Source organism: Somniosus microcephalus, chromosome 6 (assembly GCF_052327205.1).
Source record: "Somniosus microcephalus isolate GS21.2 chromosome 6, FLI_Smic_1.0, whole genome shotgun sequence".
Lineage (NCBI taxonomy): Eukaryota > Metazoa > Chordata > Chondrichthyes > Squaliformes > Somniosidae > Somniosus > Somniosus microcephalus.
In genome coordinates this window covers 237,708,124-237,731,706 of record NC_140992.1, presented here as the reverse complement: position 1 = coordinate 237,731,706, position 23,583 = coordinate 237,708,124, and the positions used below count along the sequence as shown (strand labels likewise).

The 23,583-nt window shown below is 43.7% G+C and overlaps 1 protein-coding gene across 2 annotated transcripts in view; it reads left to right on the top strand.

The window, feature by feature from the left end:
• The window catches only part of zcchc14 (zinc finger, CCHC domain containing 14), a 126,372-nt gene that overhangs the window by 20,039 nt on the left and 82,750 nt on the right, over positions 1 to 23,583 (top strand). For both annotated transcript variants that reach the window (XM_085991590.1, XM_085991589.1), the window contains exon 2: positions 15,420 to 15,531. In XM_085991590.1, coding sequence (XP_085847716.1) covers positions 15,420 to 15,531 — 112 coding nt within the window. The remainder of the gene's footprint in view (positions 1 to 15,419; positions 15,532 to 23,583) is intronic.

Genomic DNA, 23,583 nt, shown 5'->3' with positions numbered 1-23,583 from the left:
TGGTGTGCAACTTGGAGGTGATGGTGTTCCCATGCGCCTGCTGCCCTTGTCCTTCTAGGTGGTAGAGGTCGTGGGTTTGGGAGATGCTGCCGAAGAAGCCTTGGCAAGTTGCTGTAGTGCATCTTGTAGATGGTACACACTGCAGCCATGGTGCGCCGGTGTTGGAGGGAGTGAATGCTGAAGGTGGTGAATGGGGTGCCAATCAAGTGGGCTGCTTTGTCTTGTTTGGTGTTGAGCTTCTTGGGTGTTGTTGGAGAGCACTCCATCGCAGTCCTGACTTGTGCCTTGTAGATGGTGGAAAGGCTTTAGGGAGTCAGGAAGTGAGACACTCACCACAGAATACCCAGCCTCTGACCTGCTCTTGTTGCCACATTATTTATATGGCTGGTCCAGTTAAGCTTCTGGTCAATGGTGACCCCCAGGATATTGATGTTAGATTCGGCGATGGTAATGCCGTGAATGTCAAGGGGAGGTGGTTAGACTCTTACTTGTTGGAGATAGTCATCGCCTGGCACTTTTGTGGCACGAATGTTACTTGCCACTTATCAGCCCAAACCTGAATATTGTCCAGGTCTTGCTGCATGTGGGCATAGACGGCTTCATTTTCTGAGGAGTTGCGAATGGAACTGAACACTGTGCAGTCATCAGCGAACATCCCCACTTCTGACCTTATGATGGAGGGAAGGTTATTGATGAAGCAACTGAAGATGGTTGGGCCTAGGACGCTGCCCTGAGGAACTCCTGCAGCAATGTCCTGGGGCTGAGATGATTGACCTCTGACAGTCATAGCCATCTTCCTTTGTGCTAGGTATAGCTCCAGCCAGTTGAGAGTTCTTCCCCCCCCCCCCCCCCGCCCCCCTGATTCCCATTGACGTAAATTTTACTAGGGCGCCTTGATGCCACACTTGGTCAAATGCTGCCTGATATCAAGGGAGTCACTCTCGCCTCTGGAATTCAGCTCCTTTGTCCACATTTGGACCAAAGCTGGAATGAGATCTGGAGCCGAGTGGTCCTGGCTGAACCGAAACTGAGCATCGTGATCAGGTTATTGGTGAGTAAGTGCCACCTGATAGCACTGTAGACGACAGCTTACATCAGTTTGCTGATGATTATCGAAGGCCTTTTGAAATTCTAACTATATTACGTCTATTACAGTACCCTTATCCACCCTTTGTTACTTCAAAGAATTCAGTAAGGTTGGTCAAGCATGACCTTTCCTTTTAAGAGAAAGGCAAATATGTCTCTGGGTAAGGGGCTAGGAGAGGCACAAGTTGTTCCTCAGCGCGTGGGGGGAACTTGCTTTTTATTGAGCGGAGGGGTGAGTTACTAATCAGTGGGGCAGGAATAGGGCTGAATACGTTCCAATTTGGAGGGATCAAGTTTCACCTCAGCAATGTGAAGGATTTGTTCTTATTTGAGGAAACGACAGTTTGTGTTAGGGAGGAGCGGGGTGAGTGAGGCAAGATCTGCTTTGTCTTCATTGGGGACAGGGTGAGCGGCCAGGTTTTCCCTCACAGCACAGGGGGTGTGGAAGGACCTCTGTCCTCAGTAGGGGGCAGATAAGGCGAAGTTTGCCTTCAGTGGCGGCAAAGATTTAGTTGAATTTCTGCTAAATTAAGCGGGTGTATCCTGATCTGTGCTGGGTGAGGGGCCTGGTAGTGTTGATGATCTGTGCTCAGTCAGGGAGGGAACGATCGCTGTTCAGTGGAGGGATGTGGTTGTTCAGGCTATTTACTCAATGAGGGTGGGTGCTTGACACCATTTCTGCTCAGTGCAGAGGGGGAACAATCCCTAAGGGGCGTTTGAGGTGATGGTGTTGTAGAAAATGTCTGCTCAGTAATGGGGTTGGGTCTGGAACCAATATCTGCTTAGTAGAGTGAGGGAAGTAAGGCAATATTCGCGGAATAAGTTTCTGCTAACCAGTAGTCAGTAGGTTTACACACTGGTTGGGAGCTGCTTTCCGGATTTCAGCTTCGGCTGTGGAGTGAATTATGCTGAATGGGGGTAGACTGCTGAATGTGTTGGCATTCTTTGTTCAGTTGCTTGGGTTAGGGGGGGTTTTCTGGCATTGTTTTCTTAATTGTTGCCACTGTTGCTTGCCTACAGTTTTTCAAGTGTCTGTTGGTTGTCGCTCTTGGCTTTGTGCTTCCCAGCATCTTTGAACTCTTCATTCCAGTGGTTCATGTGCGTGCTTCGTCTGCTTACTGCTTGAATGGCATGGTGTTAATAGTTTGAGAACAATTCTTGGGGCTGAGATTTTCTTTTTAGAGACTGAGATTAATTTGAAAGCAGAAAAAAAAAAATCTTGCAATTTCAGTTGACATATGGCGCTTTTTCCGTAACGGGACCTCTTATCCGTGCAGTCGGCCAATTGAGTTTGGTCGGCCAGCATTGCTTGGATGATCTCACTTTCCATACTTTGCGCAGGCAGATATTTTCTTAGCACTTTAGTACTTTACAGTTATGTTCTACTCGATTGGACATATCTTAGGGGGCTGGGTATGCAACTTTTCTTTTTCCTTAAGAAATTGCAATTTCTGAGAGTTGTGCGAGGGGGTGTCACATAGTTAGATGTTATCCTATTATAATCAATTATCACATAGGGCTGGATTTTGTGTAGATAATAACGGTGAGGCTAACAGCGCTCACCGTTATAACTGGGTAAATCGGACAACAACTTCCGGAGTCCACACGTGCAGTTAAACAGGGAAATCGAAAAGCTGCTGTCAGATACCCCGCTCCTCCACAGTGTGTGCTGTTATAGTCCGCTGATAGTCTCGGCACTGAAATCAATGCAATGGCATGAACTTGAGTTACTTGCCCACTAGTTCTCCACTAAAGACGGCAGAATATATTAGGGCTGGTTCATGCTGGAGTAAGTGAATTTTTAATGGCATGATAATTACTGCCAAACAACCTCTCTGACCCTGAACATTTAATTTTACAGGTGTGGAGTCTCATTCTCTCAGAAGTTATGTAAGAAGTCACACAACACCAGGTTATAGTCCAACAGTTTTATTTGAAATCACAAGTTTTCGGAGTGCTGCTCCTTCGTCAGGTGAAGTGGAGATGCCAGAAGGAGACAAGCGAGTCCTCTGCGAATGAGCTGTGATAAATCTCCTGACGTCCCCCCGCCACCGCCCCGACTCCGAGATTTATCACAGCTCATTCGCAGAGGACTCGCTTGTCTCCATCTGTCATCTCTCCACTTCACCTGACGAAGGAGCAGCACTCCAAAAGCTTGTGATTTCAAATAAAACTGTTGGACTATAACCTGGTGTTGTGACTTCTTACATTTGTCCACCCCAGTCCAACACCGGCATCACCACACCATCTCAGAAGTTAATTAGTGTTGGAGATTTTTTTTAAAGTTTTTATTTCTCTGTCTTTTTTTAATCTCTTTCTCTCTTAATCCCATCTGTCTTTCCCACTATTTATTCTGCTTTCTGTACATTATTTATACTTTCTGGTTTAGACTCTGCGTGTGTCAGTGAAGATTCATCAATCTGGTTGAAGAGTCTTGTTTTTTCCCTGCTCAGAGGCCAGATGCCCTGTAGAGGGCGCCGTACTGAATCAGACGTTGGATTAGAGCAAGTCTCCACTGTAAAGCCCACAAAAAGTTTGTGGGCAGCTATCGGCGAGGTGAACGACAAGCCCCGTTCCTTCGCCACTGACTGCAAAATCTGGGCCATAGTCTGTTATGTTCACATTGCCACCTACAGGTGCAGTATCTATGGAATCTTGAGACCACTCAACATTTTTAACATAATAGATTATGGGAAGATTGTATCAATTTCAATATTTAGTCAAAAAAATCAAAATGAAGTTGTTAATAAAACATTGCCAGCCATAGTAAGAGATGGTTGCAAAGGCAGAAAGTAGATTCTTGGAAAAGAAGTGCAAGCAAGTGGTGTTAAAATGCCATACAGGATTACATTACATGATGCGTACTGTGCACAGTTGTAGCAATAAAGGTAATTCTATATTTCAATTCCTTTTGGTTTGAAGGAAGCTAAGTCTGATTTGATTAGAAAAAAAGGCCACCGGGGAAGAGTGATATTTGATGCAAGTTCTTATATTATGAAGTCATAGAGTCAGTTATACAGAAAGAGGCCCTTCGGCCCATCGTGTCCGCACCGGCCATCAAGCTCTGTCTATTCTAATCCCATTTTCCAGCACTTGGTCCGTAGCCTTGTATGCTATGGCGTTTCAAGTGCTCATCTAAATGCTTCTTGAACGTTGAGAGTTCCTGCCTCTACCACCCTTTCAGGCAGTGAGTTCCAGATTCCAACCACCCTCTGGGTGAAAAAGTTTTTCCTCAAATCCCCTCTACACCTCCTGCCCTTTACCTCGAAACTATGCCCCCTGGTTATTGACCCCTCTACTAAGGGGAAAAGTTCCTTTCTATCTACCCTATCTATGCTCCTCATAATTTTGTACACCTCAATCAGGTCCCCCCTCAGCCTTCTCTGATCTAAGGAAAACAACCCCAGCCTGTCCAGTCTCTCTTTATAGCTGAAGCGCTCCAGCCCAGATAACATCCTGGTTAATCTCCTCTGCACCCTCTCTAATGCAATCACATCCTTCCTATAGTGTAGCGACCAGAACTGCACACAGTATTCCAGCTGTGGCTTAACTAGCATTTTGTACAGCTCCATCATAACCTCCCTGCTCTTATATTCTATGCCTCGGCTAATGAAGGCAAGTATCCCATATGCCTTTTTAACCACCTTATCTACCTTTCCTGCTGCCTTCAGGGATCTATGTACAGGAAACTTTCTGGTATCTGGCACTGACGGGACCGAGCTGGTGCCGGTCGATCAACACTGCCGGAGAAACGAGCGCTAATGTTAAAACATATGGAGCTCAGAGCTCAGTCTGAAGCAACAAACCCTGTTGCTTAGCAACAGCTTCAAAACAGTCGGCGCAGCTTGCAAGCGTCTCTGTAGCTAAGCAACAGCTTCAGCTACAAGCTTGCACAGCCACAAATGGAGAAAAAAAAGCAACAAAAAGTAAAAAAAAGTTATCTGAACCAACTCCTGAATTTTGCCGGTGGATAGAGCATTCCGGATATTTAACCTCCATTTAAACGAAAGTTTCCTGTACATGCACACCAAGGTCCCTCTGATCCTCTGTCCTTTCTAGGATCCTACCATTCATTGTGTATTCCCTTGCCTTGTTAATCCTCCCAAAATGCATCACCTCACACTTTTCAGGGTTAAATTCCATTTGCCACTGTTCTGCCCATCTGACCAGCCCGTTTATATCGTCCTGTATCCTGAGGCTTCCCTCCTCGCTATTTACCACCCCACCAATTTTCGTGTCATCTGCGAACTTACTGATCATACATCCTACATTCATATCTAAATCATTAATGTACACTACAAACAGCAAAGGACCCAGCACCAATCCCTGCGGTACACCACTGGACACAGGCTTCCAGTCACAAAAACAACCTTCGACCATCACCCCCTGCCTCCTGCCACTAAGCCAATTTTGGATCCAATGTGCCAAGTTGCCCTGGATCCCATGGGCTCTTACCTTCTTGACCAGTCTCCCATGCAGGACTTTGTCAAAAGCCTTACTGAAGTCCATGTAGACCACATCAACTGCACTACCCTCATCCACATACCTAGTCACTCCCTTGAAAAATTCAATCAAATTGGTCAGACATGATCTCCCCCTGACAAAGCTATGCTGACTACCGTTGATTAATCCTTGCCTCTTCAAGTGGAGACTAATTCTGTCCCTCAGAATTTTTTCCAATAATTTCCCTACCACTGATGTTAGGCTCACTGGCCTGTAATTCCCTGGTTTATCCCTACTACCCTTCTTGAATAATGGTTAGCTGTTCTCCAGTCCTCTGGCACCTCCCCTGTGGCCAGAGAGGTTCTGAAAATTTGTGTCAGAGCCCCTGCAATCTCCTCCCTTGCCTCACACAGCAGCCTGGGATACATCTCGTCTGGGGATTTATCCACTTTTAAGACCGTTAAAACCGCTAGTACCTTCTCCCTCTCAATACTAATTTGTTCAAGTATGTCACAATCCCCCTGCTGATTTCTCTGTCTACATCGTCCTTCTCCATAGTGAACACAGATGCAAAATATTCATTTAAAACCTCACCTACATCTTCCGGCTCTACACACAGATTGCCACTTTGGTCCCTAATGGGCCCTACTCTGTCCCTGGTTATCATCTGTCTGTCTGTCTGTCTGTGTTACTTTTTGGTCAGACAAAAATTGTTCGGACAGTATACAAAAAGGTTCAAAAAACGGCAAAATTCCACTCATTAGTGTTGAGTGACGTGATGGTTGACCAATCGTACAGGGGATTAACCTGATGGTTGACCAATCGGTGTGTCACGGGGGGCGTTTCATTGCGTGTGTGGGCGGGCCTAATCCTTCTGAGCTGAGGTGAGTGGCCGCCATCTTGATTCCTAACCATTGATTTATTTTTCCCACTTTGTGTGTTTATTTTGAAATAGATTTCCAGCAAAAAAAAAGTTGGTTTTAAAAGAAAAAAAAATCCTTTTGCAAAGGGGACTCGGGCTTTCCCCCCCTCAGCGGTGGATGAGCTGCCTGCAGGCCTCAAAGCCTCGGCCACTCCTTGCCAGCCACGCCCGAGCTCGGCACCGCCCGTCCCGCTGGGCCAGATTCCAAACCAGCGGCCCGTGATAGCCGCCATCTTGGTAAAGGCTGGCGCGGCGGGACTGGGCCGTGCGTAGCCATCGCCGCCATCTTGGTAAAGGCTGGCCGGTCGGGAGACAGCGAGCGCGTGAACGTCGGCCCGGAGCGGAACCTGAGAGTCGGGCCGGGCCTCACGCGCTTGGCCACGCACCGGCCGGCCCTGAGGCGCTGATCCGCACACGGGGGCTTCGGCTCACCGGGCTCGGAGGACAGGGGGAGAGGGGAAGAGGACAGGGGGAGGGGGGGGGGGAAAGAGAGAGGGGGACGGAGAGAGAGTGGGTGAGGGAGGGAAAGACTGAGGGGGTGGGAGAGGGAGGGAGAGCTCGCCTTCTTCCTTCCTAGGGGTCCATCGGGCCAGGCCTGAGGCGCTCCTTCCCTCCCTCTCTCTCCAGGCTAATCCCGAACTAAATCCAGCAGTCTCTCTCTCTCTTCTCCTCCCCCCCCCCCCCCCCCCCCAGTCGCTCGCTCTCTCCCCCCCCAGTCGCTCTCTTTCCCCCCCCCCCCCCCTTCCCCCAGTCTCTCTCTTCTCCCCCCAGTCTCTCTCTCTCGCTCTCTCTCCCAACAACAACATGCCCTCAAAAAACCCTCGGCACCGCCGGGCAGTCCAGCAAGTTATTATACTTATAAAACACCTTGGGATTTTCCTTTATTTTGCCCACCAGTGTTTTTTCATGCCCCCTCTTTGCTCTCCTAATTTCTTTAAGTACCCCCTGCACTTTCTATACTCCTCTAGGGCTTCCACTGTTTAGTCCTTTGTATCTGCCAAAAGCCTCCTTTTTTTCCTAATCCATTTTTGCATATCCATTGACATCCAGGGTTCCCTGGGCATGTTGGTCCCACCCTTGACCTTTACAGGAACATGTTGCCATCGTACTCTCTCTATTTCCTTTCTGAAAGACTCCCATTGCTTTGATGTGGATTTTCCTACAAGTAGCTGATCCCAGTCCACTTTGGCCAGGTCCTGCCTTATCATATTAAAATCGGCCTTCCCCAATTTAGAACCTTTATTTCCGGTCCATCTTAGTCCTTTTCCATAACTTCCTTAAAACTCACCGAATTATGGTCACTGTCACCAAAATGTTCTCCTACTGACACTACCACTTGCCCGGCTACATTTCCTAGAATTAGGTCCAGTACCACCCCCTTTCTTTTAGGACTTTCTACATGCTGGCTCAAAAAGCTCTCCTGGATGCACTTTAAGAATTCCACACCCTGACTATCCCAGTTAATATTGGGGAAGTTGAAATCCCCTATTATTATTACCCGATTATTTCTACACTTCTGAGATTTGCCTACATATCTGTTCCTCTATCTCCCCCTGACTGTTGGGGGCCTATAGTACACTCCCAGCAAAGTGCTTGCCCCCTTTTTGTTTTTAAGTTCTACCCATATGGCCTCATTAGAGGAACCTGCTAAGATATCATCCCTCCTTACAGCAGTAATTGACTCCTTGATTAGAAACATAGAAGATAGGAGCAGGAGTAGGCCATTCGGCCCTTCGAGCCTGCTCCGCCATTCAATGAGATCATGGCTGATCATCCAAATTCAGTACCCTGTCCCTGCCTTCTCCCCATATCCCTTAATCCCTTTAGCCTTAAGAAATATATCCAACTCTTTCTTGAATATATTTAATGAACTGGCCTCTACTGCCCTCTGTGGCAGAGAATTCCACAGGTTCACCACTCTCTGGGTGAAGAAATTCCTCCTCATTTCAGTCCTAAATGGCTTACCCCTTATCCTTAGACTATGACCCCTGGTTCTGGACCCCCCGGCCATCAGAAACATCCTTCCTGCATCTAGTCTGTCCAGGCCTGACAGAATTTTATAGGTTTCGATGAGATCCCCTCAGTCTTCTAAACTCCAGTGAGTATAAGCCCAATCGACACAATCTCTCCTCATACGTCATTCCTGCCATCCCAGGTATCAGCCTGGTGAATCTTCGCTGCACTCCTTCCATGGCAAGAGCGTCCTTCCTCAGGTAAGGCGACCAAAACTGCACACAATACTCAAGGTGTGGTCTCACCAAGGCCCTGTACAACTGCAGCAAGACATCCTTGTTCTTGTACTCGAACCCTCTTGCTACGAAGGCCAACATACCATTTGCCTTCTTAACCGCCTGCTGCACCTGCATGCTTACCTTCAGCGACTGGTGCACAAGAACACCCAGGTCTCTTTGCACTTCTCCTTCTCCCAATCTATTGCCATTCAAATAATAATCTGCCTTCCTGTTTTTGCCACCAAAGTGGATAACCTCACATTTATCCACATTATAGTGCATTTGCCATGTTTCTGCCCAATCACCCAACCTGTCCAAATCGTACTGGAGTTTCACGACATCCTCCTCACAGCATACCCTCCCACCCAGCTTTGTGTCGTCTGCAAATTTGGAGATATTACATCCAATTCCCTCGTCCAGATCATTAATATATATTGTGAACAGCTGGGGTCCTAGGACCGATCCTTGCGGTACCCCACTAGTCACTGCCTGCCACTCGGAAAACGACCCGTTTATTCCAACTCTTGCTTTCTGTCCGCCAACCAGTTCTCTATCCAAGTCAATACCTTGCCCCAATCCCATGTGCCTTAATTTTGCACGCTAATCTCTTATGCGGGACCTTATCGAAAGCCTTCTGAAAGTCCAAATACACCACATCCACTGGTTCTCACTTATCTATTTTACCAGTTACATCCTCAAAAAATTCCAGTAGATTAGTCAAGCATGATTTACCTTTTGTAAATCCATGTTGACTTTATCCGATCCTGTCACTGCTTTCCAAGTGCTCTGCTATTACATCTTTTATAATGGACTCTAGCATTTTCCCCACTACCGATGTCAAGCTTACCGATCTATAATTCCCCGCCTTTTCTCTACCACCTTTTTTGAATAGTGGGGTAACATTAGCTACCCTCCAATCCATGGGTACTGTTCCAGAGTCTATCGAGTTCTGGAAGATGACCAGCAATGCATCTACTATTTCTAGGGCCACTTCCTTAAGTACCCTGGGATGTAGATTATCAGGCCCTGGGGATTTATCGGCCTTCAGTCCCATCAATTTTCCTAACACCATTTCCCTACAAATACTGATTTCTTTCAGTTCCACCCTTTCATCAGACCCTATGTTCCCCGGCATCTCTGGGAGGTTATTTGTGTCCTCCTTTGTGAAGACAGAACCAAAATATGTATTTAGTTGGTCAGCCATTTCTTTGTTCCCCATTATAAATTCCCCCGATTCTGACTGCAAGGGACCTACGCTTGACTTCAATCTTTTTCTCTTCACATATCTATAAAAGCTTTTAGTCAGTTTTTATGTTCCCTGCAAGCTTACTCTCATTCTATTTTCCCTTTCTTAATTAATCCCTTTGTCCTTCTTTGTTGAATCCTAAACTGCTCCCAATCCTCAGGATTATTGCTTTTTCTGGCCAATTTATATGTCCTCTCCTTGGATCTTATGCTATCCCTAATTTCCCTTGTTAGCCACGGTTGGGTCACCTTTTTTGTTTTATTTTTATGCCAAACTGGGATGAACAAATTCTGTAGTTCATCCATTCGGTCTTTGAATGTTTGCCATTGCCTATCCACCGTCAACCCTTTGAGTGCCATCCCCCAATCAATCCTACCCAACTCGCTCCTCAGACCATCGTAGTTTCCTTTATTTAAATTGAGGACCTTAGTCTCCGAGCCAACTACTCCATCTTAATGAAGAATTCGATCATATTATGATCGCTCCGACTCAAGGGGCCTCGTACAACAAGATTGCTAATTAATCCTTTCTCGTTACATAATACCCAGTCTAAGATGGCATGATCTCTGGTTGGTTCCTCGACATATTGGTCCAGGAAACCATCCCGTAAACACTCCAGGAATTCCTCCTCCACAGTATTGTTACTAATTTGGTTGGCCCAATCTATATGTAGATTAAAGTCACCCATAATGACTGCTGTGCCCTTATTGCACGCTTCTTTAATTTCCCTTTTAATGCCATCCCCAACCTCCGCCTTACTGTTTGGAGGTCTATATACCACGCCCACTAATGTTTTTTTCCCCCTTAGTATTTCTCAATTCTACCCATACAGATTCCACCTCATCAGAGCTAATATCCTTCATTACAATTGTGTTAATCCCTTCTTTAACCAGTAATGCTACCCCACCTCCCTTTCCTTTTTGCCTATCTTTCCTGAATATCGAATACCCCTGGATGTTGAGTTCCCAGTCCTGGCCTTCCTTGAGCCACATTTCCGTAATCCCAACCAAATCGTATTTGTTTACTTCTATTTGCGCAGCCAATTCATCCACCTTATTACAAATGCTCCTCGCATTAAGACACAAAGCCTTCAGGCTTGTTTTTTTAACGCTTAGACCTATTAGAATTATTATTTACTGTGGCCATGTTTGATTTAAACCGTTGATTTCTCTGACTGCCACTTTTGTTTTTCTCCTTCCTATCTTTTGCTTTTATCCTTGTTTCCCTTTCCTCTGTCTCCCTGCTCAGGTTCCCAACCCCCTGTCATTTTAGTTTAAACCCTCCCCCACAGCACTAGCAAACACTCCCCCTAGGACATCGGTTCCAGCCCTGCCCAGGTGCAAACCGTCCGGTTTGAGCTGGTCCCACCTCCCCCAGAACCGGTTCCAATGTCCCAGGAACTTGAATCCCTCCCCCTGGCACCATTCTTCTAGCCACGTGTTCATCTGAAGTATCCTTCTATTTCTACTCTGACTAGCACGTGGCACTGGTAGCAATCCTGAGATTACTACCCTTGAGGTCCTGTTTTTTTAATTTATCTCCTAACTCCCTATATTCCGCTTTTAACCTATATCGTTGGTGCCTATATGCACCACAACAACTGGCTGTTCACTTTCCCCTTCCAAGATGTTCTGCAGCCGCTCGGAGACATCCTTGACCCTTGCACCAGGGAGGCAACACACCATCCTGGAGTCTCGTTTGCAGCCGCAGAAATGCCTATCTATTCCCCTTACAATTGAATCCCCTATTACTATAGCTCTACCCCTCTATTTCCTCCCATTCTGTGCAGCAGAGCCACCCCTGGTGCCAGGAAGTTGGCTGCTGCTGCCTTCCTCTGATAAGCCATCCCCCCCAACAGTACTCAAAGTGGTGTATCTGTTGGAGGGGGATGGCCACAGGGGACCCCTGCACTACCTGCCTGCGCCTAGTGCTCTGCCTGTTGGTCACCCGTTCCCTTTCTTCCTGTCCAACCTCTACCTGCGGTGTGTCCAACTCCGTAAATGTGCTATTCACGATGTCCTGAGCATCGTGAACGCTCTAGTATGTATCCAATCGCAGCTCCAGCGCCGCAATGTGGTCTGTCAGTAGCTGCAGCTGGATGCACTTCCTGCACATGTAGTTGTCACCCTGAGTTCCCACATATCGCAGGAGGAGCAGATCACGGGGCCCGGCTGTCCTGTCATGACTGACCCTTTGATTTAATTTAAATTCAATTAATTAATCAATCCCACTAATTACACTCCAGTTAACTGCTTTACCAACAGTCCCTGCTGCACTAGAGAGACCTTAGAAACTATAAACCAGAGTTAAAGTTTAAAAAAAAAAGAGAGAAATACTCACCAACCAATCACTTACCTGCTTCCTGGTGATGTCACACTTTGATTACTTTTTACCTCTCTCCCCTGCTGTTGAATTGGTGCTGCTCCTCACTCACTGCCGCTGATTTCAAACTGCCGCCGATGCTCAGTGTTCCCACGCAGGTCCGCTCTGGTCGGGCTGCTCCTCACTCACTGCCGCTGATTTCACACTGCCGCCGATTTCAAACTGCCGCCGATGCTCAGTGTTCCCACGCAGGGCCGCTCCTCGCTCACTGCCGCCGATTTTAAACTGCCGCCGATGCTCAGTGTTCCCATGCAGGTCCGCTCTGCGACACACCCTCTTTTACACCCCCCTCTGTCTCACCTGAAGATTTTATACCCCGGAATATTGAGTTGCCAGACCTGCCCCTCCCTCAACCATGTCTCTGTGATAGCAACAATATCATACTCCCATGTGTTATCAACATCTTCAATTCATCTACCTTACTCGCAAGACTCCTTGCATTAAAATAAATGCCATCCAGCCTTGCCATACTCTCTTGTGCCGTTACATATTTGCTCTGCCTTCCAGGCTGACTTGTTTTTTCTCTATATTTGGCTGTGCATCACCCTCTACTCTAGCTCCACTCCACATCCCATCCCCCTGCCAAGTTAGTTTAAACCCCCCCCCCCCCCCCCAACAGTACTAGCAAACCTCCCCGCAAGGATGTTGGTCCCGTTCCGGTTCAGGTGCAACCCGTCAGACTTGTACAGGTCCCACCTTCCCCAGAAGCAGACCCAGTGATCCAGGAAACTAAAGCCCTCCCTCCTGCACCAACTCTTTAGCCATGCATTCATCTGCTCTATCCTCTTATTCCTATACTCACTAGCACGTGGCACCAGGAGTAATCCAAAGATTACAACCTTTGAGGTCCTGCTTTTTAATCTGCTACCTAACTCCCTAAATTCTTGTTGCAGGACCTCATCCCTCTTTCTACCCATGTCATTGGTACCAATGTGAACTACAGCCTCTGACTGTTCACCCTCCCTGCAGCCATTCAGTGACATCCTTGACCCTGGCACCAGGAGGCAACATACCATCCTGGAGTCACATCTGCAGCCACAGAAACATCTATCTGTTCCCCTTACGATAGAATCCCCTATCACTATTGCTCTCCCACTCTTTTTCCTCCCCCCCTGAGCAGCTGAGCCACTCAGTGCCACAGACTTGGCTCTTGTTGCATTCCCGAGAAACCATCTCCCCCATCAGTATCCAAAACAGAAAATCTGTCCGAGGGGGAGATGGACCCAGGGGACTTCTGCACTACCTTCCTAGTTCTTTTACTCTGATGGTCACCCATTCCCTGTCTGCCTGTGCACTCTTTACCTGCAGTGTGACCACCTTGTTAAACATGCTATCCACAAAGATTGCAGCTTCACAGATGCTCCACAGTGACTCCAGCTGCAGCTCCAGCTCCAAAACACAGATTTCGAGTAGTTGCAGCTGGAGACACTTCCTGCACATGCGTTCGCCCTGGACACCTAAAGTGTCCCTGACTTCCAACATAGCACAGGAGGAGCACTCCACACTGCCGAGCTGCCCTGCCATGTCCTACCCTTAATTCACTCCCTTTAAATTAAAGAATATTAAATACACTAGGGACCTTACTTCCCTTTAAACACTACTTGCTCTAAACTAGAGACCTTATTTTTACTTTAATGACTGGAATGTAGAAATACTCACTGCTGGTTCTCTGCCCCCTCTTGTGCAGCTTTTTAGCTCCTGCTCTCCTGGAAGCTGCCAAAGATGGAAACTCTCACTCATCCAACTCACAGCTTAACACTCTATTCCAATCTGCACTCTAGCCTCCCTTATTTATACTGCTGAGATTTAAATAAGTGAGCTCTCTGGCGGTTACAGAACCAGATTAGACCACTTAATTACTCTCACCTGCTCTCCAGCACAGAGCTTGCTTAGCCCTGCCCAAGCCTGGAAGAAACTGAAAACTTGAAACAGTAAATTTAAATGCTAATTGCAAGCACACAAGACTAGAATTTATAGAAATAAGAGATTAACCTTTAAGATTCACTCCCTCGCTCACCAAACTCGCAGCTTAACACTCTGTTCCGATCTGCACTCCATGACAAACTGCACTCTAGCCTCACGTGATATGGTGGATATTGAGGTATATATTGTGCAATATCAGGACAGGAGAACCATAAGATGTGATTGTAAGCTAAAGAAGCCAGAAATTAAACTTAAGGAATTACTTGCTCACTGAACATTTGAACAGCAGAATAAATTGCCGCGTTTTGCAGGAAGTATTGACTCTGCTGAAACATTCAAAGGCGAACCAGATCAGATTCCAATAAAAGAAGGAATACAAGGATGTAGGTTGGTGCTTGAAAAAGATGAAAGATAAGCAATTAGGATCAGGGCGAAAGAGCAAAGTGTTTGTGTTGAAAGATCTTTCCTTGTCACTATATTCTTGGGTTCTTTACCTGCCAAGGACTGGAATTTCTTTCTATTGCATTAATTATCCTAATTATTGGAAAAACAATAATAATAATGTAATTGTCAAATGAAATGAAGTGCTGCATCATCTCCCCTCCTCTGCAAGGTGATGGTTCTTGCTGCAGTACAGTTTTGAGTATTGTTCGCACTCCAGTATTGTGGCAATTCTTTATGATCCTTGATAGTGAGTGTTGGTATGTTATTTGACCGTGAAGGACATCGAGCCTAGCCAGACCATGTTCTCGTCCAATGCCTACACACATGCACGGGTCATTGGATAATTATTAGGAAGGGGCACTTTGACTTCTATTTTTACCCTTGCGAGGGGTGCTGAAGGCAATTGTGGCACCCTAACCGCTGCCCCAAGTAAGATCAACTAACTCAGCACAGACTGGGAATTGAACTGGGGAATATCTCGTCCATATGGTTTAGAACTAAATTTGGCAATGCTTTCATGCAGTGAACTGTTGACGGAAGTCTTAATTACTTAATTTTCGATGCAGTAGATATGCCTGAAAACGTTTTTATGACCACTTGATGATTTTGTGCCAAAGGCTTAATAAAATATGAAATTCGAATGAGTTATGGGTGATTTGTCAAAGACTTGCATAATTAGTTGTGAGATCATAAAATGTTCGTTTAGCTTTTAAGGAAACAATGTTTTTCTTTGTTTTTAAAGGTAATACACAAAGCTGAAAGTGGTGTGCACTGTTTGGAGAATGCATTACAGACATCAGCACATTCCTGTGATGAATCCTCCCAAAAACGGCCTTCAGGCAAGCATTCAAAAAGTAAGTTGTAACTTGCTGAAATCTTACCTGATGTATGGATCTGTCACTTAGAGCAGTCACGGGTTTTATACTGATTGTAATCGACAAATTATCAGGTGCAGAATAAATGTTTATTATATTTGCACAACAATGCTTATTATTCTAATATATAATATAGTTGCCTCCAATTCCCAGTATAATCTGGTTTGATTAGTTTCAGTCAAATATGTTTTAGATTGTACAAGTTAAACATCTCAAAACAAATTAACAGAATTAAGGAATAAAAGAAGTTCAGTAATAAAATGTATTCTTTTAATCTTATCAATAGAATGTGATGTTAGATGTTAAGTTTTGAGCATCCACTTCATTTAGTTGCATATTTAAATTATCTTTCTTAAATCTCTTTGGTAGCATACCCCTTATCCTCTGCAATTGCAACTTATCTCTCCCACCACAGTTGACTTATTTGCCCTTCTCACTTGACTCAACCTCACCCTCTACATCAACTTGCCCTACGTCTACACAGCTGTAACAACGAGTAGTTTTGTCCATGGTTTATTGGTCCTGTCTCTGTATAGAGTTTCTTAGCTTAGAAACAGTTTCAAGTACAGCACTGAAATTACTTGTGCAACTCTATGCTGTAAATTTGACTTCTATTCTTTTGACTTTGTAAGAAATATATTAGAATAAAGCCAGTCAGGCAAAACACCACTCCATGGGTAAGACGATCATATAATTCTGAGAAAGACTGTAACCGATAGGGATCAGACAGCTACTCCCTTCCAAAGCACATTGATCTTTTGTTTACTTGAAAGACCTATAAAGAAAGCCATTCAGAGGAACTTGGTTGACACTTTTTCTGTTTAACCCTTTCATGAATTAGTTTAAAGCTGCTGTGGTACTGGAATTGACCGCCTTGCTATTACTGCTTGCTGCTGTACATGACTTTGTATAAACCTGTTTATTAATTTAGCCTGTTATGTATATGTCTGGTGTGACTGATATTAATTGTCCCTTGAAGTGAACTGGGTTGTATATTGTAAATCCTAAGTGTAATTTCAGAGACATTAAACTGATTTATTTAATGTCCAGATTACTTTGCATACAAGCTCTCGCTTCAGTTTATTAAGACATGGGCTTACCTGTGGGAGCTAGCTTTTGTGTTTGGTGTTAGAAAAAAGTATCTGGAGAAGCCAGAATCATAACAGCAGCCATTTCTTCAATCTCAATATTACAAGTTGCCTTGAGACCTCCATTGTCTTCATCACTGACAGGCTCCTTCCGATTAATTCTTCTAATGTTTTCTCCTGTGTGTTCCCCTGCTGCCCCCAAACTTCTCCACAATCATCTCCACCCTCACACCTCTGGTACAACAGCCACCTCCATGGTGTCATATTTGCAGGCTGTAAGCTTGAGTGAATATGGCAAGCAACTGGTTTGGCTATCCATCGCTGACGATGGCGCAACCATTTTTTTAAGCTATACAGTTGCTCCCTTTCCATGGTCAGGTCTTCACACTGTTCTGAGATCATACTGGAGAACAATTACAGTTCTAAACTCTTTTCTTCACTACTATCTTCTTTGATCACTTCCCATTGCACCTTCTGACCTCAGCTTTGACACCAACCGTATGGATTTCTTCATGTCAGAAATTGAAGGCACCCGCTCTGCTACCTCCTAAGCTCCCAGTCCACCAATTCCATAGTTTTTCCTCCATTTTTTCACACCCTGTAGCTTAAACTTATCTCATCCATAAATGGGAGATTTTAATTTTCCAGAGTCTGGGAGAAGCAGAACAGCTTAAGTAGTAAAGGCAATGAATTTCAAAAATGTATCCTTCTTCTTGACATGTCCGCAACCTTTGACACAGTTGACCGTACACCATCCTCCTCCAACACCTCTGGGGGGAAAAAAAATTAGGGGGAACATTGATTAAGACTACTGCTCCTCTGGACGATAAACACTAACGTGGACTGTTTGGGCCGAAAAGCCTGTTTCCATGTTGTAATATCTATGTAGTGCTACATAATTTCCCAATCTTTCCTTGCATGCTGACATCTGATTCAACCAGTCACTTGGTTACTGTACTCAATTGTTAGTAACGTGGTGGGTTGCTTATTATTTTCTGTACTTCTCGGTATAGTTGATATCCTCTTCTGGTCATATCAATCCCCTAGTTTTAGAACAAAATGAAATATCTCTAACTTTACATAAAGAAAGAAAACAGTTTCAGCTCCAGCTGTGTAAAGTTGTACAGAAACCATTCCCATTATAATAGTTAAATTTTAAATCCAAAAAACTAAGATGGAATACAATCTGTTAATGAAGTTTATTTATTCTTTCCCTCTAGGTAGCTTATACCAGATGTTTCAAAATTTTGTACGCTCCTGCCCCCACTCAATACCTTAAATGTTACAAGGTCTAATTAAACAACTGACTTCTCAGCTTGCAATGGTATAATATTTTCGCTAAATCGAATCCTTGTTTTATAAAGGAAGGTTTTACAAATTCAACATAAATTTGTCCTTTTCTGAATAGGGAGGGGGAAATGATATATCCAGCCTAAAATGTGCAAAACTGTTACTAAAGAGAATTAACAGTTCAAAAATACAAAAAGCAGTCTTTCTAAAAAAAAAATATACGTGTGACAGATTCATTCTTCTCTCTCTTTCTCTCTTTTCTCCCCCTCCCTCCCCCTGCAGGATATTCTGGGTTTTGCTTTAGATATCCAACTTCCTTCTACCCAGGGGTAGCTATGATAAACTGTAAAATGTACAATTGTTAATCAACTAAAAGAACATAGGTTTGACTACTGCGCTAAACTATAATGTACATAAAATTCTTATATGGAGGTCCTCTTGTTCTTTAACTTACTGTCAGGGTACATCTTTCCCCACTGAACCAGACAGCTGAGAACATTCCAAAGAAATGTCTGGAACCAAGTAAATATAAATAATTGTACTTTTTAAACTCCAAAGGAGCAGGCAACCAAATATATATTTAACCAATCCCATAAGCTTTAAACAGCATGGCTCCTTTCTCGGACAGTAGGTTTAGACAAGTTACAGATTGCAACTATTAAATAAAAACAAGCAAGAACATTTTCTTTTGTGTGAATGAAGCTGGTTATTAACCTTTTATGTACCATGACAGAATTTAAAAAAGCCAATACTGAATTACATTTCAACATGTGGAGAGCATAAAGATCATAAAAGATTCAGGATCCCTGAAGCGATTCTGTACTTTTCTTTGGCCAAAAAGAAATCCATTGGTTTGTTCTAGATCTTGGCAACAAAAGTGGGAGGAAGAGTAATGGCGACCAAATAGTGTCAAAGCCTAGCAAATGCTAATTGCTTATTAACCAGAACTTTCCTCTTGTGGAGGGGTGCATGTAGTTCCACTATCGGTAGACTTGCAGAGCTGTTGATCTCTGAAGGACCTAGAAGTGAGATTTGTGATCAGAAAGTCGGAGGGAGCCTTTTCAGTGGCTCAGAGATGAACTCTTAACCTTTTGGACAGTTAAAGGTTCAATCTTTGTTGAGCTAGCTGACCTTGGTTAGGAAATGGAAAATTGGCCAAGATCATTACTCTTGATTGCTAAAAAATGACCCTGCTTGTAAAAATATACAGTCAAAGCCCAGGCTTTTGTGAGATTCTGAACCTTAATCCAAAAGCTTTAATTAAGTTATTAAAAACACTAAAGACAATTAAATGGGTAATTGTAATCATTTTTTGTAAAATGTGCAATGTTTTGAACTTTTTAAATTGTTTAAAACTTTTTTTAACATTACAAATTCCAGTTACTTGTGAAATTGCAGACAGAAGCTTTTTTGGAAAAGCACTTTGAGTGATTTGGTTTATCAACTAACTGATGGTGAAAGTCGACACCTGAAAATTGAATGGAAAATGTGGACATAGGAATTTACAGTGGGAAATGTTGACACAAAATTGTGACAAAAAGTGACAATGGGAAGTAAGGTTTGTAGAAAGGAAATGTATGTAGATATAATATGATTTTTATCAGATATATAAACTATACAGCACAACTGGCCATTTATAGTACATACAACTGGCATGATTGTTTCTAAGAGTTGGTGGTTCTCCCATCTCCTTCTGACAAACTGTTGAATTAACCATTTCTTGCTGTAAACCTAAACTGCCTACTTAAGGAATTCTATGCAGCCAAACCTGTATCCGTTAATGGCAGAACTACTGAGTACTGAAAGGTTCCTTTGTTGTATATGTTTAATTCATTTGATATTAAAAAAATTTTTTTGAAGATTGTAAAGCAAACCGAGTTTAAAGTCTAACATCATAGTAAAGAATGGGATGATGACTTGCAATTTTCATAAACTTGGAATTGCGGGAAAGATGGGCACAAATTCTGCAGGCGACAACATTTTTAAGGACTTTGGAGAGGAAGGGGAGTATCCTGGTAATTGCAAGCAGAATTGCGCACTCTTCTGTCAATTTGAAGTTGATTAATTCAAATTGCTGGATAATTTAAAAATATTTAAGCACTAAAGAAGCCTTCTGTGCTGTGTTATTTCAATTGCTTAATTCGAATTACTGGGTAATTTGAATTTATTTTCATGCAAAAGAAACCTTGAATTAACCAGAGTAGACAGTAGTTGGTAGCTCCCTTCAGCTAACAGAGTGATAGCTTTGGGGAAAAATTAACAACTGCGAACATATCCGAGCAAACCTGTTACTTACCAAGACTTAATTATGTGGACAAATGTAATACAATAAAAATATCATACAACATCTGGAAAGCCACACAATTACATAGAATATACAGCACAGAAACAAGCCATTCGGCGCAACTAGTCTGTGCTGGTTGTTGAGAGTCTGTCTGGAGCATAACGGTTGAATAAAATGTTGCTCGCAGCTGGGTTTGGGAGATTATTCATTATTTCTTGGAGACTCCAGGAAATCCGGGAGGGTTGGCAACTCTAGCAGGGCTAGCTAGCTAAATGAGTTCATTTTGTTAAGAATTCTTGGCAAAGTTAGGACGGGTTTTAATTAATCCTGTGTAATTTGCCTGGTTAGATACATTATTTCAAATGGATGAAGTTGCTTAATGGTTTGGGAAGTCAGAAAATAATTTCCCAGAATTTTTCCTGAATTGGCTACTGTACTTTTCCCTCTTTTTTGTCTTTTCCAAGAGACAGCATTGCTAGGGGGCGTCTGGATGTTGTGCAAGATTGGATGTTGTGCAAGATTGTACCATCAGCCAAATGGGACAGCCCTGCTGATCTTTTCTCCAATTTCATTTAATACTTTCACATATGGTCAATGGAACAAAAGCTGCAAATTGCACTTTAGGGTAAAAATGGTTCTTTATGCTCAGAGTCTAGTTGAAGTGACTACCTGTAACACACTAGTTTACTGTGGTTAGATGCATAACATTATACATTGATGTTCAATGAACTGTAGTTTTCATGCAGAGGATTGACTGGTATGGTTGAGTTTTAATTCAGAGGTCTGCTACCAAGCCCGTGCTAGCGTTGCCAACCCTCCCGAATTTCCTGGAGTCTCCCAGAATTGAAAAATAATCTTCCAGACCCACCTGCAAGCAACATTTTATTCACCTGTTTTGCTCCACCCAGACTCTCAACAAACAGTAGGGCCACAACACCCCCAGAATGCAATATGGCACTGTCAACCAGAGTTGAAAATCCTAGCCCTATTGTTCCAGTTGGATAAAATTACTGAGTACTATATTGGGTAGAAAAACAAAGATAAATGCATACAAGGTTGTAATAAAGGTGCTGTGCTCAAGTCTAATGCACTCCTTTTTTTTAATGATTCTGTTCCAACAATAGATTTTGGTGTGTGTCATTATCCATTCACTGGTTCCATATTCAAGATCTGTACACATTGGTTTGGATAATCAATAGGCTTGTACTTTTACCACTACAGGAAACTTTTGTTTAAACGGAGGTTAAATTTCCGGAATGCTCTATCCACCGGCAAAATTCAGGAGTCGGTTCAGATAACTTTTTTTAACTTTTTGTTGGTTTTTTTCTCCATTCCTGGCTCTGCAAGTGTCTAGCTGAAGCTGTTGCTTACCTACAGAGACGCTTGCAAGCTGCGCCGACTGTTTTGAAGCTGTTGCTAAGCAACAGGGTTTGTCGCTAGATACGGAGCTCAGAAGCTCCATATGTTTTAACATTAGCGCTGGTTTCTCCGGCAGTGTTGATCGACCGGCACCAGCTCGGTCCCGTCAGTGCCGGATACCAGAAAGTTTCCTGTATTTACCTCATGGATTCTACTGCAACCACTATTACAGTATGTTTTACCTAAATTAGAGTAAATTTAACTTTCACTAAATAAAATTGCAAGCTGACAAAATAATGCTAAATTGTGTTTCACCATACCTACATTAAGGATATTTTCAATCAAATAGCATCTTACAAAATTTATTTTATATTATTGCAGTCCTCACTTAAAAATATAAGCCTGGAATCTCTGCAGGAGTTCTCTAGCAGGACAATGGTGGGACCCTGGAGAATAGGCATAAATGGCAAAAAATATCCCAGGTTTTTGCTGAAATTACAGTGGGAGATCAGGAGATCCCCATGGAAATTGTCCCCCCAAAAACCTCAGAAGAGTATGTTTAGAAGTTATTAAAGACAATAATATGTGAGAGGTGTATGTGATTTAACAGAGTAGGAAGGGAAAGGAGGTAAATGGCAAATGAGTCCTAACTGTTACTATATTTGTCAGCTGTATTATTTTTTTATGAAACTGCTTTCTGAAGAGAATCCCTTTATTGCCAGAACTTTCTGATAATGAGGACCAAAACAACATATTTTCTCTGGAATAATTTTTTTCCTTCTGTGCAAAACTACATATAATATGTTGCCCTCTATGCTGCAGAATTTCTATAATGGCAGAAATCTAAGTTTAAAAAAAAATCCTTGTGTTCGGAAAAACTAAGTTCCCAAATAAACATAGGTCTAACTTTCAGCTATTTACAGCAACATATATCAAAACAGGAACAAAAATAATTAATTTTACCAGTTTTTCCAACTATTTCCTCACTATCTTCACCACATCAATGGTGTATAGATGACCCCTTGTTTGAATACGCAAAGGGTCTAAAGCTTGCTTCAAGCGTGGGTAAAGAACGCCTTTTGTTTATTCATATCCAATATGTTAGCCGGTGCAATTCCAGCTGAAACTTTGCACGCACTTCCTGTCTGCTTTAGTAGACCACGTAGCGACTGTAAAATGGGTGCTACGCAGCCCAATTTCTAGGCCACAATGTCCTATTGAATAAACGGGCATGTTATATAGCTACAGGAAACTCTCGATTTACCGGCACCCAAACAACCGGAAATCTCGGTTAACTGGCAAAATTCAGGAGTAGGTTCAGTTAAGTTTTTCTTCATATTAGTGGCCGTTTCTTGATTCTTGGCTGTGTAATCGGGGGTTTCCGCACTTGTTGCTAAGCAACAGGGACACTTGGTCTGTGGCAGGGCTTCTTGCACCTGTTGCTAAGCAACAGGGAAGCCTGGATTTGTGGCTGTGTACGGAGCTCTCGTACCTTTTAACTATAACTCTCTGTAATCCGGACTTTTTGATAAACCGGCACCACGCTGGTCCCGTCGGTGCCGGATAAAAAAGAGATTCCTGTGGTATAAAAAGTGATTATAACTAGAGGAAGTTTTTATTTGTGGACCTATTTTAATAGAAAATTTTAAATGAACGATTCTTGGGAATTGCAGATGGTTTCAGATGATGATGAGCCTTTCTATTTAGAGCTTTGTAAATTACAGGAAACTTTTTTTATCCGGCACCGACGGGACTGGCGTGGTGCCGGTTGATCAAAAAGTCCGGATTACAGAGAGGTATACTTAACAAGGTACGAGTGCCCCGTATGTGGCCACAGGTGCAGGAGCCCCGGTTACACGGCACTTGTGCAGGAGCCCCGGTTACACGGCACTTGTGCAGGAGTCCCGGTTACACGGCCACAGGTGCAGGAACCCTGGTTACACGGCACTTGTGCAGGAGCCCCGGTTACACGGCACTTGTGCGGGAGTCCCGATTACACGGCCACAGATC